We start from the raw sequence: 15,502 nt of genomic DNA, 5'->3' as shown, positions 1-15,502 counted from the left end.
AACATTATTGATCAAAATAACATTTTTTTTTTCATAATTAAATTCAGGATGCAAGATTAAAAAAACTGTATTAATCCCAGAGTGAAATTGTTATGCCTTGTTACAGATGCTCTCAATTCAGACATAAAAAAAAGGAACCACAACCAGAACAGATCTACACCAACACAACTATAAATAAAAAACATCAATACAAAAAACTTAATATGTACACAGAATATGTGAAGATGGATGAAAATAGGTCATAATAATATTAATAATAGTCTAGGGTGGATGACAACATATAAATCATAAATATTATTCTGATAATAGTTTGATGGCCACAAATGTAAAAATAAATACAATCGAATAAATAACACAAAGAAAACAAGACATGTCAGAAAAAAACAGTGGAAATAAAAAGCGCACACTGATTAAATTCAAGATGTCGAAGTTATTAAAGCGTGTAATATATAATGCCACTAAGGATTGTTTTTATATTTCTACGTTTCTACAACAACAACATGTCCTATTTTTTAAATTACTTGTCAATGAGACGATTTGTCTCCACCCAGTCGAGACACGCAGGACAGTAAAACCTAACGAACCTATCTGAACCAATCACATTGCAGTTCGGACCCAGTCGACCAATAAGAATATAGGAAGAGGTGACGCCTTCCTACGCGGTAGGTTGCGTCGTACAGAAAGTCACCTCTTCGTGTCGGTCAGAGAGGAGCTAGCAACAATAGCATGGTCACAGTCCTGAGGGAGGAAGGTCGATACTAGGACAGCACCATCGTCTCCTGTCGCTTATTTCTCTACCTCGCACAAAGAGAAGTCAAACGGGTTTCAGTACGGTGAATTTTAAGTCATCTCTCTAGGCAGCTAACCGTTTAGCGAGCTAGCTTCGTCCGGTGTTTTCATTCTCACCAGAACATCTAACCCGGAATCATGGCTGCGCTGAGAGCGTCCTACCACCGGATTCTGGACAGGGTCGAGCATATGCTGCCCGCCAAGCTGAGACCTCTCTACAACCACCCGGCAGGTAATGTAGAGCTGATGATCGCCCAGCTTCCGGATCGGCAGACTGCGTCTCTGTTGGTGTTGCTGTCTCCAAGTGTGTAGTGGGGGTAGGTGACAGATCTGGCTCCAGCTGTGGTGCAGGTGAAGTGGATGCACAGACTCGTCTTGACTGCATCCTGCAGGGAGCAGAGTAACAGCTCCAGCCTGAGCTAACTTTATATGAAAGACATTATTGATTGGTGTCACAGTAGGGAAAGTTTGAAACGCTGTTTTCCTAAAGGGAAGAGGTTTATTGTGTTTAGGGTCTGGGTAAAGTGCCACCATAAAAAGGTCACACAGCTGCACTTTAACCAGGACAATAGTCATGTTATTGCTATCTTTTTCTCTTGTGCAAATAAAGTAAAACAACCCAGAAAGTGGACAGTGCCCTCTTCCTGCAAAAGTCAGGACAGTTTTCAGTGTCGACAAAAAAATGTCTAAACTTAACTTTTGCAACTTTCTCAGGTTTGCTTCTTTCAAGCTGATGCAGTTCACAATACATCCTGCATTCACGAACATATATTTTGTCAACCCAGTTTCTGTAAATGAGGGCAGCTTAAATATAGTATAAACACCTCCCAGTGTAAAGCATATTCTTGGACTCCCGACAAGTCTGCCTCCAAAACACAGAAACGTCTTTCTAAATCAGTTTAAACAAAAACTGAATATTTTAACCTTCAGGAATAGATTATTTATTACGTTAGACAGCAGCTTTTCCCTTATACGCTGACTGTATGTGTTTTTCTTCTTTAACTACAACTTTCACTGAGGTCTCTCACACTGAGCTGATATTAAATAGAGGGTACTGAGATTAAGGTGTCGCTGGGGACAAGCTGAGCTTTGTTTTGTCTGTAGAAGGGTACAACAAGGACAAACTTCTGACAAAGGTATAAGGAGGCGGTGACAAAAGGCAACTCCCTCAAAGATGCTTTGCAGTGACCGATGTCCCACTTTCTGTTTATCCTGCAGCAATGGTTGGAAACTGACTCTAGACCAGCAGATTCCTTTGGTCTGTCATATTTCTTTCAGCCCTTTGCTGCAGCTAATTAAGTTTCTGAGACTTCTTCCAGCAGCTTGGTGTTGACCTGACTGTCTGGAGTTGTGTCTAATCTTTTCACACATTAGAAAAGCCTGATAGGAAGATTATTCCTATCCTGAAGGGCCCCTCCTGATAAATGCAGCTCTGCTTTCCCTTCCCTTCCCTTCTCATTGATTATTTGAGTATCTTATGGTTAATATTACATTTCAAACTCGATTCAAAACAAGATTAATTATCTGGCATTTTACTTAAGTTACAGATCTAGATGTCCTTAATCTTACTTGTACGTCTTTGAATTTTAAGAAGAGCTCACAGGATCTTTTAGTGTCAACCTCTGCAGAAGCATTGGTCTGTCCAGAAGACTGGGGACAACAACAGTAAAGTCAAGTACAAGCAGAATATATTTGGAATGGAGGTGAACTGTAACAGTATATAGACTGATTCAACCTACTTGAACATAAGTCTGTGTGATTATTGATGCTCAGTCATGTTATTCTTCTGCATCACATTGTTAAATTCACATTCCCTTTTTATTCTAGGTCCAAAAACAGTTTTCTTCTGGGCCCCAATGTTTAAATGGGTAAGTACATTTTAATGCAGTCTAACTTGTTTTACATGAAGAAGTGCAACTTAGACTAGTGGTTCTCAGGTTTTCTGACTTTAAGATATTTGTCATAAGGTGCAGAGACCAGTGGATATCAGTGAATTTATTACATTTTGTACTTTTACTTGAACATGTAAAAACATCCAATGAGTAAAAAATAGGAAAACATCTCTCAGAAATGTGTTTTTCTGTTTTCATGAGCAATGTATCTCTTCTCCTCAGGGTCTGGTTTTAGCTGGTTTGGCTGATATGACTCGACCAGCAGAAAAACTCAGTACCTCTCAATCTGGCGTGTTGACAGCCACAGGTGAGATGAGCTTTGATCAGATTCACAGAGTGTTTCAGTGTGAAACATACATTTCATTAATTTAAGAAATTACATGATTCAGGAGAATTTAATTCAATTTTAATTTAAAATCATGTGGGGGAAACTATTTATATTGCCTTTGCTGCACTTTTGTTTTTATAAGCAAATAACTGACACATCAGATGTCCTGTTTTAAAGTTTTCAGAATATGTGTCCATGGATTTTTAGTTAGTTAGTTAGTTTATCAGCTCAGTGTTCGGGGGGAGATGTGCTAAAGGTTGCATGATGTGTCAGGTTTTGCAATATGTGGCTTTGAACAAATCTTATCTTTTTCTCCTTTGTGAAAACATAGACTCTGAGCTCATGAATGACACCTGGTTTACTATTAGTTTGCTTAAGCTGCACTCTTACTGTTGTTCTGCTCCACCAGGGCTGATCTGGTCCAGATACTCGTTGGTCATTATCCCAAAGAACTGGAACCTGTTTGCTGTCAACTTCTTCGTGGGGGCCGCAGGAGCCTCCCAGCTCTACAGGATCTGGAGGTTTGTAGGGACTCTACAGTGAAGACTTAAACTGACCAATCAAATGATCAAATTATAAGAAGAACTGCAGCTTTCTGTTGTTATGTTTATTTCTGATATGACATCACGGCAACAAGTTAATGTTTAATCAAGCGCATTGCAGCAGAGACAGTAAGAGTTCAACATACAGTAGTTTTCATGTCTGCTTGTTTTTCTAATGTAAAATAATTGACTGAATTAAAAAAAAAAGCAAACTGAGGACAAAGGGTTTAAATATTTGCCTTAGAAAGTAAAACCCCCAGACTGACTGAAATATGACACAGTCACACAAACCAGCTGTGAGAGTCCCGGAGCCGGTTCCACTGGCTGTTTCTGAACTCAAACTTTGTCTTATGAGAAAGTCAGGAAGTGGAGATTTCTGCACCATTAAATTCCGGTTGCACCACACAAACCTGTTCGTTATAGTTCTAACTTGTCACCAAATATTGACCTGCTCTAATAAACCAACTGACGAACAAGCTTACTGACGCGCTGACTAAACGAGTAATAGAGTACAGAGTAATATGTAACTGAGTCGACACATCTGACCTGAAACATGATCCAACTGGATCTTTAAGTCACATCAATAATACATTTACCTCAAATTATAAAACATTAGTGACAAAGATGAATAGATGAAAAGAAAAGAGGAGTTCGATCTGATTTATCTATAGCAGCATAACTCAGAGATGGTTCATAGTCACCTGATCCAGCTCTAACTATAAGCTTTATAAAAAAAAAAAAAAAGAGGATGTTTTACAGTTTTATTTGATGGTCACTTATCAAATCATTCACTAACAGAGATTTAGACGAGAGAGATCTGATATTTAACACTCCACATTTGTTTTGATTGTTTTCTTTTTATTTTGTTCTGTGAGAGGAGTCTTTATTTTTAAGTTCTTATGAATCACTCCTCTTGTGTTGGTTCTTGATATAAATAATTTAAGGAAACTGCAGAGAGGCGTGTAAAACTGCGTCTCTGCATCCTGGGCTCCACTCTGAAATTTCTGGACAGTAGAGCTTCACCATCTAAAGTGGGATGGATGCCGTCTCTTCTAATCAGCCCAGGTTTTCCCCAGAAAGTTTTCTAATTGTCTCTTTAGCCCACGTTGTTTGCAGGACACCACTTAGACAGCCAGCAGTTAAATGACGATATGCGGCTGAACATGTCGTCACTGGTCAGATTGAAAACTAGAGTCTGACATTGTTTTAGCAAACGCACACAGTTTTAAGTTCTCTCAGTAAAGGGGTTATTCAAGCCAACACTTAAAATAAAGATACCAACAACTAAACCAGCTTGTCTGGTGCAACCCAATTCTGAAGTGGTCATGGTCCAAAAATCTGGAAAATCAATATGGGCTCTGGCACGACGGGGCACGTTTACTTCCTGGCACCAGATTCTTCTGGATATGTCATCAGGAAATAGAAACCAAACATGCTGCGTCTCGTCACTTCTTCATGCTCACAGTCAAATACAGCTGCCTCCTTATTCTGCCTTAATGAAGGTCCTCGTACTGAAAGAGTTAATCCTGAGTTATGTAGCAAAGCATTTAAAGACTTCTCTAGATTTTTTAAAGTTGTGTATGTTTTTGTATTTTTTTTTTTCTCGAACAGGTACGAGCAGGATAAGAAGGCACAGGCTAAAGCAGCTGCAGAGTCCTGAGGGCTTCTCTGTTACCTCTCCACCTGCAGTGGACTGAACGGGAGACTTCCCATCGGGCACTGACCTGCCCCGTATCATCCTCTCCACATCAATCCACGCTGTCTCCATAACAACCATGCCATAACCATCGTCCTACCACATTGCATTCAGCCTGTCCCCCCTGTTGGAAATGTGCACTTTTCTTTAAGTTTCAAATTTCCTCAGGGTGTAAAGGGAAAAAAAAAGAACATTTTTTTTTTAACTGTTCTCAACACACAGTCAAGAATGGTCGTCACCAACGCACAAGTGCAACTTGATCCACAGGTTGTACGATTGTACAATGTGTATTTAATGTTCGTGCTTTATACGTCGTGCACTGTTTGGGAAGTTTTGCTTTTTCCATCATCACTTTTCAGGTGTAGCAATCAGTACCTCATGCAATAATTTCCCAAAACTCTTGGATTTGTGTTGAACTTGGTTTAAGGAATGTTTCCAAATGAAATTACGAAGGATGCCATCACATTTACCTTGTCATTTACTTATTTATAATTTGGTTACACAACGTCTGTTATTAAATCATTATTATGATGTAATGATTCCTTCCATTTTAATGGCTTTAACTCTTTTTAACTGTGTGATGACAAATCCTGATTTATCACTTGATTTCAAATTTTACAAAGTGTTTTCTGATCACTAACACCAACACCACATATTTAACATCAACAGCTTTTTACTGATTGTCACACAGCAAACTGACATGCTAACTGTGACAGTTATCAAAACCTCACTGTCAAATGCCTCTTTGTTCATAGGAAGGTGTTTTATGTTTTCTGAGAATAGGACTTTCTTTGACGTGTTTAGTCGTTTGTAACCCTCCTTATCATTTAGCAATAACTATTTCTTGATCTGCTGACTGTTGGAAAAATGGCACCTTGAAGGTTGATTATTGTGGCTGTGTGATGCTAATAAAGCCTGGTTAACAGTACAACTGGTTTATAGTGTGGACGCAGTTTAGAAATGTGAGTGAACCTGAAGATGTTTGAAGATCTGAAAGAAATCAACAAAAACTTTAACAGGGATCAAGTGTTTATCTTATGACCTCTGGTGCAGTACGAAATCACAGGAGTGAGCAGAATATATAATGTGTTAATTACAACCATTTTCACAAATTACCAGTCTGTTCTTCAGACAGATGTCTGAAATGTGACTCTCAATTCCTCTATTATGAGGATCTCGTGCTTTTGTCTTTGTGATGACAAAATCTTTTTATCCTGTGGTTTTGTACAAACCAGCATTTGATAGATTTTTAACCATCTCTAAATAATTCAATTCAATCAGATTAATGATGAAAATCATGAGCTTTTGCCCTAAAAGATAAATGAGGTCTGTTGTTAAAACTGTCATTGGATGGTAATGACAAACTGGTAAACTGTTAATGCAGGAGCCTTTGAACAGCTCTGTTTTAATTGCAGTTGCTGTGGTTAAACATGATGTCATGAACATGTTATCACCTGTGGAATTTAGGGCAGCAACAAGAAATGAAAAGAAATTGGTTAAAATACATGAAATATCTGCAGGCTCAGCCATTTTTAATAAGATGCACTACTGAACTATGATTCGCGCCCTAAGTCGGCAGCAGCGTCTGCTTCAGGTGGTGGTGCCTGATGTTAATAAGTTACATAGATGTTCAATAAACAGGCAAAAGGTCCTTTTACAGTTTCAGAATTTAAGGCGCGTTCAGCCTTTTAGAGGGAACTGAAGAAACAAAACAAGCTGGAACTACACCCAACACTACAGTGCTACAAATCCCAGCTTCTGCCATCCACAGATCCATGACTCTGCTCTCTACTGAACCTGTTGAAACCAGTTTAATCCTGAAGCTAAATAAACCACAAATATCAAAACATACCAACGCTCTGACCTCTGAAGTACAGATCTCACACACACATGATAGTTAACCACAAAATTTTATTCACAACCATAGACTATGTCAGGTTTAGCGTTTTCCACCAACACGGGGTGCGCTGACCTTCATGGGCTTGGCGATCTTGGGCTTCTGTGCAGTCTTGGCTGCGGCCTACAGAGGGAGACATAATACAGTATTCACTTATCTTAATACCTATTAAACATGTAAACACTGAGGAAAAGGCAGCTCACACTTATGAAGAGACATTTAATGATGGAAATATGTCAAATTAAGTTGAAGAGCAGATTTTAGATTTATAAAGTCAAACAGCTTCAGCTTACCTTTGCAGGGGCTGCAGGTTTCTTGGCTGCCTGCTTTGCCTTCTTGGCCTCCTTGGCAGCTCTGAGAGAAGAATGAAAACTATCAGCCAAACTAATCTTTGTGCCATCATCTTCTACAGTGATGACCTAGGAAAAAAGAGTGCGGTACTTGAAGCAATTTAGGAGTACAGGAATGCATCTTACCTGATGGCCTGTTCCCTCTGGGCCTTGCGGACCTCAGGCTTCTGGTTCCTCTTGGCCATGATCTCAGCCAGGGAGGCCCCAGTGATGGCCCTCTGGAACTTGACTGCGCGGCGGGTACGCTTCTTAGTCACCTCTTCCTGTTAAAACATACAATGAAGAGATGTTAGGTTTTATTTGCAGCCCAAAAATAAACAGGCTTTACAGACAGATACGAAGGATGATAACAGACGGATCAATAGCATCCTACAGATTCAGCAAGTTGTGTTTATGTCGCAAATGTCTTTTTCAAATAAGCTGTGCACTAGGTGTGTTTATGAATCAGTCAAATGTGTAATTAAGTGTGACACATAGTAGCACATTTTGGTCCATTATCTTTAATACCTCACTATTTAATTGTTGAGGAGATATTACATTAGTGTTTAATTTCACATATTCTACTTTTAGTTTGCTTTCCAATAACACTAGCATTCTGAAACTAAATCGGAAGTATAACTGAAATGATTAATGATAATTCCATTACACTTGTAAAATAAAAGTGCACATAATATACAAGCAGTGTAACATGTGGGAGACTATGGAGGCTGGCCAATGGTGAGATGTCGGTGAAGACGTCAAGGGCCAGTACTATGATCTCCAGTTATTCTGTGGCTGCAAGTGTGGAGTGAGCGCTGCTGCCCAAACTGCAAAACACAGCCTGGCAGCAACACATAACACAGACGAACACCGTGCACACCATCCACCCACAGCCAAACTAAGTGGGAAATCCTATGTATTACCCACAATAATAGACAATTTGCAGTTTTGCTGATTATTCACCACCAAGCAACTACTTTCACTATAAGACTATATATATTAACTGTAGAGACAAGAAACCAGCAGGCAAAATATCACCTTTGTGTGGCATAAGACTGTAACCATTCACAGATTAGAACAAGAAACAAACGTACATGTCATCTTTCCATAATATTTTCTAGATTATCTTCACTGTTGACTGCAGGCCTTTAAATTATCTTGATGCATCTTTTTCTGCAGTTCTTTATCAGCACCAAGCTAGAACCCCCCACCCCACCAGCAGCATATTGACCAACCAAATCCTAATATTCTCATATATGCCACCTTCAAAGCAAAAACACATGCACCCGTAAAGATACTTACAGACTGGCCCTTCTTGTGCTTGCGTCTGTACAGCACAGTCCAGTTGATCTGTCTGGGGTTCCTCTTGGCCAGGAAAGCAGACTCACACTTGGCGTTCAAAAACTGGAACACCTAATAGAAACAGAACACTTAAATTACTTAAAGTCCAAAAATGGAAATAACAGATATTAGGAAGTGGTGCACATCCCATGTCTTATTAGATTCCTGTGTGGTTCATAAAATTAAGACTGCATTAATTCATCAATCATATTCTGATATGTCAAATGCTAAAGTCAGAGGGCTGTTGTAACTTCAGAGAGCCAAAAGTCAGATCTTCAAAATGCCTTTTCTAGAGAATTAACAGTACAGAACATGTAAAATCGTGCATGGAAAATTATAGCTAGTACTTAAGACTTAAAGACAGACACAGAGCTGGTAAGAACACATATTTTAAGCCTAGCTACCTGCCTACATCCTGAATTATTGTTTAATTTTCCTGAACTTGGTGCACAATAAAGTCTTTTAAGACCCTGAACATACTATTGAAAATGAGCCACTATTTAAGGTGAATGTTTTAAGTGAATATCAAGCTAATTATTGTCAACACACAGAGACATTTGACTTAGTCAATGCCATGTTCAGCAGTAGGTTTAAGAGAAAACAGGCTGTATAAAAACAACACAGATAGCTCATGTTAAAGCTACCATGCTAATGGTACATAGTAGCTGATGGCAGTTTACACCGGCAGCTAGCTTTAGCAGGTTACATAACATTTAATGGGGCATGCTAGGCCTACCTATTCCAGAGAATTTCTACCGTGACAAATATATTAATTAATTGGACAGTTGTTATGAACTTCACAACGTATAAACAGACGAAACGAGCGTAAACTGGAGTCGGACTTGGTGGTTACCTTCCCGTCTATCCTGGCGTATCGGCGGCCATGACCGGGGTATATTTTATACCCACTGAAACTGCACAACTCGACCCTGAAAACGACAAATACAAAGCATCACTTAAAGAAGATGATGTACATGTACCTATATTAACATAACATCATTTAAATGTTTGTTATAGTGTTAAGATGACATTTGATTGTATTCCGTAGACTCACTTCATGATGGCTACGAGAGGGCACAAAACCGGAAAGAAAGATGACGGAAGCGGAAACCAAAGAAGAAGACTTCAAGACGATCTTTACGAGCAAATGAACGTAGAATATTTTTATTTAGTCAAAGTTTTTTTGGTGATGTATGAGTAACATATAAACATAATGAATTTTTGCTATTTTGAGAATATTTCATTGAAAGTAATACTTTGCTCTGTTGTCACAAATGTTGACGTCACAATCTGACGGTTGCCTAGCAAACGTAGCGTTATAGCAGCAAAACAGTAACATCTAACTTCTTAATGCAATAAAAAATGTTCAGTCAAAGCGCATAAAACAAAATACAATTGCTGACATTACTTCTTGGTCAATTTATCGTTAACGTTGTTAACTATCCCCTTTCCCATTACAACTTTAACCTGCCTGGCGGTTTTTAGTGATATAAGCGCGCTGTAGGAAACAACAGAAGTTGTAGTTCTTTCGGTTCACATGGTGGCCTTTCTGTTACGAAAAAGGCACTCTGTGTGAACTCCATTTCCCATAAACCCTTTGTCTGCGTCTCTTGACAAGCGAGCGACGCTTCTTCTCCCTGGTCAGTGGCTAACTGTTGTTAGAGTTGTAAGCTAACATTAGGTCTTGTCGGAGGTGACAGGATGGGTGTATCGGATTTACAGTTTGATACAACAGCTGGTAAGTGAGCCACTAGACATTTAGGTCAAACGTATATAAAAGATTTGCGTTTGTTTAACTGTGATAATGTTTTTACTAATCTAGCTAACACTAGCTAATATCCGAGCTCTGCCGTTATCTGTGTTCAGGGTTGCAGTCATCTGGTGTATCACTTACAAATGATCCTGAAGCAAAGGCTTTGTATATATCAAGGATTTCATAGCAGTAAAGTACAGAGTTGATTAGGACAGTTGATTATTTTCCTTCCTACTTTAACAATGCAAAAAGCTACTAAAAACTGTGAGTAATGTCATTACCCTGCTGTGACTTTCTACTGTGAAGAAGTAATTCTGTCTCCTCTCTACTACTCTTTCTCTGCAATTTAGTATTGCACTTAATCAAAGTTCTGGACTTGCAAAAGCCATTTTAAAACAAAATCGGTGCAGTATTGTCCCAGATATCCTGTTAGTTCCCGTATAGCTGCTGTAAAAGCATTTGTGCTCTCTAGCTATGGACATGCACACAACTGTATTTCTCCCAACTGCTGAATCTCTATTCTCTTTACCCCACAAGGGCCTGTGCTGGATCTTTCAGCCCAGGGTGTTCAAAAGCTGGATCCCAGTTTCGTCTGCTCTGAAGACACTCACACTCTCATTCTGGACCGAAACCACATAATGAAACTGGACCATCTGGAAAGGAGCCCTCGCCTTCAGCAGGTAGTTACCTTTAGAAATGTAGAGTGTTTTTGCTTAGTTGTCAATCCCTGTTCAATTTCTTTTGATAGATCATTGTCTATTCCTCTTCAGCTATCTGTAGCCAGTAACCGTCTGGTGAGAATGATGGGTGTGTCTCGGCTCACAGAGTTGAGGGTTCTCAATCTTCCCAATAACAGTATTGGCTACATTGAGGGACTGAGAGATCTGCCTCACCTCAAATGGCTCAATCTGTCTGGGAACAATATTAAGGTGAGGAGAAGCAATATTTTGAGTTTTTTCATCACTTAACTTTACAAAAATGTCAGTGCATAAATGCAGTGTTAGTATGATAAATGTTTAACTGACTGTACACTCTTTAATGCAGGTCATTGAGCAACTTAACAACTGTGTGTCCCTTCAACACCTGGATCTGTCTGACAATAACATATCTACTATTGGGGATCTTACTAAACTGGTGGCATTAAAGGTGAGTGCATCTAAGGTCAAAGTAGACTGAAACAAAAATGGTTTTGCATCTTTGATTGATTTTATGTCATCTTTTCAGACACTTTTACTTCATGGAAACAGCATTACAACTCTTCGTACTGTTCCTGCTCACCTCCCTGCCCATTTATCCATTCTTTCCCTGGCAGAAAATGAGATAAGAGATCTAAATGAAGTAAGTATCTTTGCTCTTAGTAGAAACAGAGCCTTATTTTCAGTTCCTGATTTCATGTATTTACTAACTTATTAACTGCAACATCTATTTCTAATCACTCTATAGGTGTCATACCTGGCGCCTCTCCATGAACTAGAGCAACTGTCTATTATGAGCAACCCTTGTGTTATGGCAACCCCCTCATTGCCAGGATTTGATTATCGGCCATACATCATGAGTTGGTGTCTGAACCTAAAGGTCTTGGATGGTTATGTAGTGTCACAAAAAGAAGCGTGCGTAGATTTTTATATTGTTGCAAGTTGCTTAAAGTTAAAACATTAATAATATACACCTTTATGAATCTGTTATTTTCTTTGTGGAATTGTCACAATTACAGGCTCAAAGCAGAATGGTTGTATAGTCAAGGCAAAGGACGTTCATATCGACCAGGTCAGCATGTACAGCTGGTTCAGTACCTTGCCACAGTTTGTCCTCTGACCTCTTCCCCGGCCTTGGAGACAGCAGAAGATGCCAAACTTGAGAAGATACTCAGTAAGCAGAGGTATGACTCTGATCTCACACAGAGAGCCTTTTAGCAAACGGTACATATCAGTTAATGGAGAATAATTACTTGAGTGACCTCTTATTTGTACTAACGTTTTTATTCTCAGGCTTCACCAGAAGCAGCTGTTGGAAGAGTCGCAGGGAGGCTGTCCCAGCCCTCCTCGTCCAACTCAACTGGATGTAGAGATGCACAATCCCCCACATGCAGTCCCACTGGGGGAAGCCAGAGAAGTGAGAAAAAATGCAGCATCTGCACCAGCTAATGTTCCATCAGTCCAGGAAACAGGTAGGAGAACTTCAGCTGAACGCTGTGCAGAGTATTCGTATGTTAATTTACTGTTAACATGTTGTCTAACCAGTATTTTTATGCAGGGCTTTGATTATAATTTGGTTTTACGTCTTTCTTTGATACAGAACCAGTTGTGCAGTTCAACACTTGGGTGAGCTGTGATTCTTCCCATCCATCGTTGCCAATAGTTCGCAGTCCAAGGCTCGAAGATGAGCACATCTATTTAGAGGATGTCCAGACAGATGAGGACAAGCTTAATGGCAGCATGCTTTCTTCAGAGTCCACTTTTCTTCCCTTCACATCTGATCTGGAGCCACAAACGACCCATTCTGACAGCGAGGATGAGACAGAAACATTTGAACCTGATTCCCTGGCTCCAAGTCACCCAACGCAATCCAAAAAGCACAACACAAACAAGATACCTCATTCGCCCCTGTTGGATAAGCCAGAGAAGAAGAATCTTGAACAAGACGTTTTTGCAGCAGCCACAACAGTGGGATCACAGGGGGCCAGAGTTGGCACACCACAGAATAATCTGGAAACATCCTCTGACTTTGGTAAAGGAGAGATCACAGAAACCCCCGGACAGGAAGAAGCTGGTATCTGTACCCCCAAGTCAAGTTTGATGGAAGCAGACAGGGCAGCAGTTAAAATACAATCTTGGTGGAGGGGACAGTACACTCGGTGTTTTCACCCCATGGTCAGAGAAGTGCGCAGTGAAATCCGCCTCCGCAGGATGCAAGAACACATCCTGTTCCTGTCTGACAAGCTGGACAGGTAACCAACAATATATAAGAACCTACTTTACTGTGACAGTAATAAAGCATTTTTGCTTGTTGTCATGACTGGTTGTACTTTTACCTGTGTTTGCAGTGTGCAAAAGCTGTATGAGGAAGAGAAGTTACAAAGGCTAGTTCAGGAGGAAGCTGTGAAGTTTCTGTGGAAAGAGGTTAGTGTTTGAAGTTGTCATTATCACACACTGCACCTTATTCATTATTCATGATGAGATACTTCTTAAACTCCACTGCTTTCAGATTTGTTGTATGACTCACATCATTCACTATTCACATTATTCATTAGTTAAAAAATTTCCTCTGGTTTCCACGTAGCTCCAGTCTATGCAGCAGTGGAAGCAGTCTGTGGAGCAGCAGCTCGCTCACATAACTCAGGCTGTCACTGTGGCTCAAACCCCTTCTCCTGAACTGTGTAAGGCTGCCCTGACTGTTGCATCCAGAACATCAAACCCACCCAGCATAGACGTGTCCTTTCCAGACTCTGGCTTCCAATCAACTGATCGGCAAGCAGCACAGGAAGACAGCTTCATGAGCAGTGGGACTGCAGACTCTCTGAAGACGGTGCGTGCACTGAGCCCAGTTCGCAGCTGCTTTGCTGGTGGTAGCAATGATGTGGACAGCGCAGAGTGCAGCCTGCTGGAGAAGTACCTCTCTTCTGTGCAGCAGAGGGAGGAGGAGGCTGAGGAGGTGATCAGCGATAGAACAGAAACACCACAGCCACCCTCACCAGCAGTCTCACCCAGTAAAACAGCACAAGTCAGCTCCCCTCTGCAGAAAGCAACAGACAACCAATTATAAATGCAAAGAACAGGGGTAACCACTCTTGGCCCTGTCTGAGAGTCTAATCTGTACAGAACTATTGTTTATAATTTGGCACTGTGCAGCAATGGGTTATAGACTTGAGATACATTGCTGCCTTATGGACCTTTGGGCATGCCTGAAAACTGTGCTCATTTTGATTATGGACATTAACCCAGGAAAGGCTTGAAAACTAATATGAATGTAATTGTGAATGTAACTTAAGTTTTTTTATACTTCACTACTTATTACTTCTTATTTAATGAATACTGGCAACCTTGTGTGAAGACAATGAGTGTGATGTAGCTTCAGCAGATATTAGTGACTTGAAAGCAGATTTATAATCACATACAGTGATTAGGTTGATTTACCTACCGACCAGACATATTCTCTTTCTTCTGAACCACTACATTATTGATGAATTGCAAAAAACAGAGTAGCAATAGATGTGTTAAATGTAGTGCACCTGGAACCACAGATGTATCTAACCTGAGCAACAACAAACATCCTATATAGTGACACATAGTGTTAATGGCTGACCTGTTTCTATCAAACTTGGATCACAATACCCGATGATCAACATAAAATGTTGTAGCATCTTTGTCTTAAGAAAAATGTAAATAAATATCTAATATAATTTCCAAATATTTTTATTTGGCTTTATATTATGTTGAAATATTGCAGAAAATTGGTCTGTAACACTATGATAATAATCAAGCAATATGATAATATCCCACTATGAGTCGTTAATGTATACAACACCAAAATAAAATGTTTTCATTAGAAGAAGTTATGTCCTAATCAGGCCAATAAGCAGTGGACACACTTTCTTACAGTTTATAGTATGTAGGAGATCATGCTTCATCAGGAAGTCATGCACCATTTAAATTATTGCCTACACCTGTGCTTTTTATCTTACAACATGTAAAGAAGTTTAATTTCCTAAAAGAAATACATATTGTTTTAGCACAGGCACAGATTTCTATTAAAGGAACCTTTTTAGGAGACCTATTGTATTTTTAAGAATAACTTAAAGAATTTGTTCTCTATTTATCTTTCTAATCTATCTAAATTAAAATGTATGGGTTGCTGCCAGTTAAGTAGAGAAAGTAATAACAGGATGAAGGGCTTGTCATAAATACATATGAGCATGGTGTCATAGCACTTTCTGAT

General features: G+C 39.6%; 3 protein-coding genes and 1 non-coding gene across 4 annotated transcripts; 2 read left to right on the top strand and 2 right to left on the bottom strand.

The window, feature by feature from the left end:
• Positions 1-662: 662 nt before the first annotated feature.
• On the top strand, positions 663-6,178 carry mpc2b (mitochondrial pyruvate carrier 2b). The gene is made up of 5 exons (XM_026376464.1): positions 663-1,021; positions 2,617-2,657; positions 2,904-2,988; positions 3,419-3,530; positions 5,163-6,178. The coding sequence occupies exons 1-5, from the start codon at positions 928-930 to the stop codon at positions 5,209-5,211; spliced, it is 381 nt and encodes a 126-aa protein (XP_026232249.1). The 5' UTR covers positions 663-927; the 3' UTR covers positions 5,212-6,178.
• Positions 6,179-7,138: 960 nt separating this feature from the next.
• rpl24 (ribosomal protein L24) lies at positions 7,139-9,964 on the bottom strand. The gene is made up of 6 exons (XM_026376463.1): positions 9,869-9,964; positions 9,668-9,743; positions 8,776-8,886; positions 7,621-7,757; positions 7,438-7,498; positions 7,139-7,267 (listed from the first exon to the last, which is right to left on the bottom strand). Exons 1-6 carry the CDS (start codon positions 9,871-9,873, stop codon positions 7,187-7,189), a joined length of 471 nt encoding a protein of 156 aa, XP_026232248.1. The 5' UTR covers positions 9,874-9,964; the 3' UTR covers positions 7,139-7,186.
• LOC113173869 lies at positions 8,181-8,361 on the bottom strand. The gene has a single exon (XR_003299851.1). It is a non-coding gene; the product is annotated as a small nucleolar RNA SNORA23 (small nucleolar RNA).
• A 454-nt stretch (positions 9,965-10,418) lies between the features above and the next one.
• Positions 10,419-14,966, top strand: cep97 (centrosomal protein 97). The gene is made up of 11 exons (XM_026377373.1): positions 10,419-10,552; positions 11,105-11,247; positions 11,338-11,496; positions 11,612-11,713; positions 11,792-11,905; positions 12,011-12,177; positions 12,282-12,446; positions 12,556-12,734; positions 12,863-13,514; positions 13,611-13,686; positions 13,847-14,966. The coding sequence occupies exons 1-11, from the start codon at positions 10,516-10,518 to the stop codon at positions 14,327-14,329; spliced, it is 2,277 nt and encodes a 758-aa protein (XP_026233158.1). The 5' UTR covers positions 10,419-10,515; the 3' UTR covers positions 14,330-14,966.
• The last annotated feature ends 536 nt before the right edge of the window (positions 14,967-15,502 follow it).

Source organism: Anabas testudineus, chromosome 21 (genome assembly GCF_900324465.2).
Source record: "Anabas testudineus chromosome 21, fAnaTes1.2, whole genome shotgun sequence".
Lineage (NCBI taxonomy): Eukaryota > Metazoa > Chordata > Actinopteri > Anabantiformes > Anabantidae > Anabas > Anabas testudineus.
Note: the sequence above shows the minus strand (reverse complement) of the source record. Positions and strands in the feature narration are given on the sequence as shown.

Bases quoted from the DNA above. Each gene is read 5' to 3' on its own strand.
- mpc2b (XM_026376464.1), top strand. From the start codon at position 928: ATGGCTGCGCTGAGAGCGTCCTACCACCGGATTCTGGACAGGGTCGAG. The intron at 2,658-2,903 runs GTAAGTACATTT...TCTTCTCCTCAG, and splicing joins GGGCCCCAATGTTTAAATGG to GGTCTGGTTTTAGCTGGTTT. The intron at 2,989-3,418 runs GTGAGATGAGCT...CTGCTCCACCAG, and splicing joins TGGCGTGTTGACAGCCACAG to GGCTGATCTGGTCCAGATAC.
- rpl24 (XM_026376463.1), bottom strand. The intron at 7,499-7,620 runs GTAAGATGCATT...TTCTTCTCTCAG, and splicing joins CAGAGGGAACAGGCCATCAG to AGCTGCCAAGGAGGCCAAGA. The intron at 7,268-7,437 runs GTAAGCTGAAGC...CTCCCTCTGTAG, and splicing joins AACCTGCAGCCCCTGCAAAG to GCCGCAGCCAAGACTGCACA.
- cep97 (XM_026377373.1), top strand. From the start codon at position 10,516: ATGGGTGTATCGGATTTACAGTTTGATACAACAGCTG. The intron at 12,447-12,555 runs GTATGACTCTGA...TTTTATTCTCAG, and splicing joins AAGATACTCAGTAAGCAGAG to GCTTCACCAGAAGCAGCTGT. The intron at 12,735-12,862 runs GTAGGAGAACTT...TCTTTGATACAG, and splicing joins TCCATCAGTCCAGGAAACAG to AACCAGTTGTGCAGTTCAAC.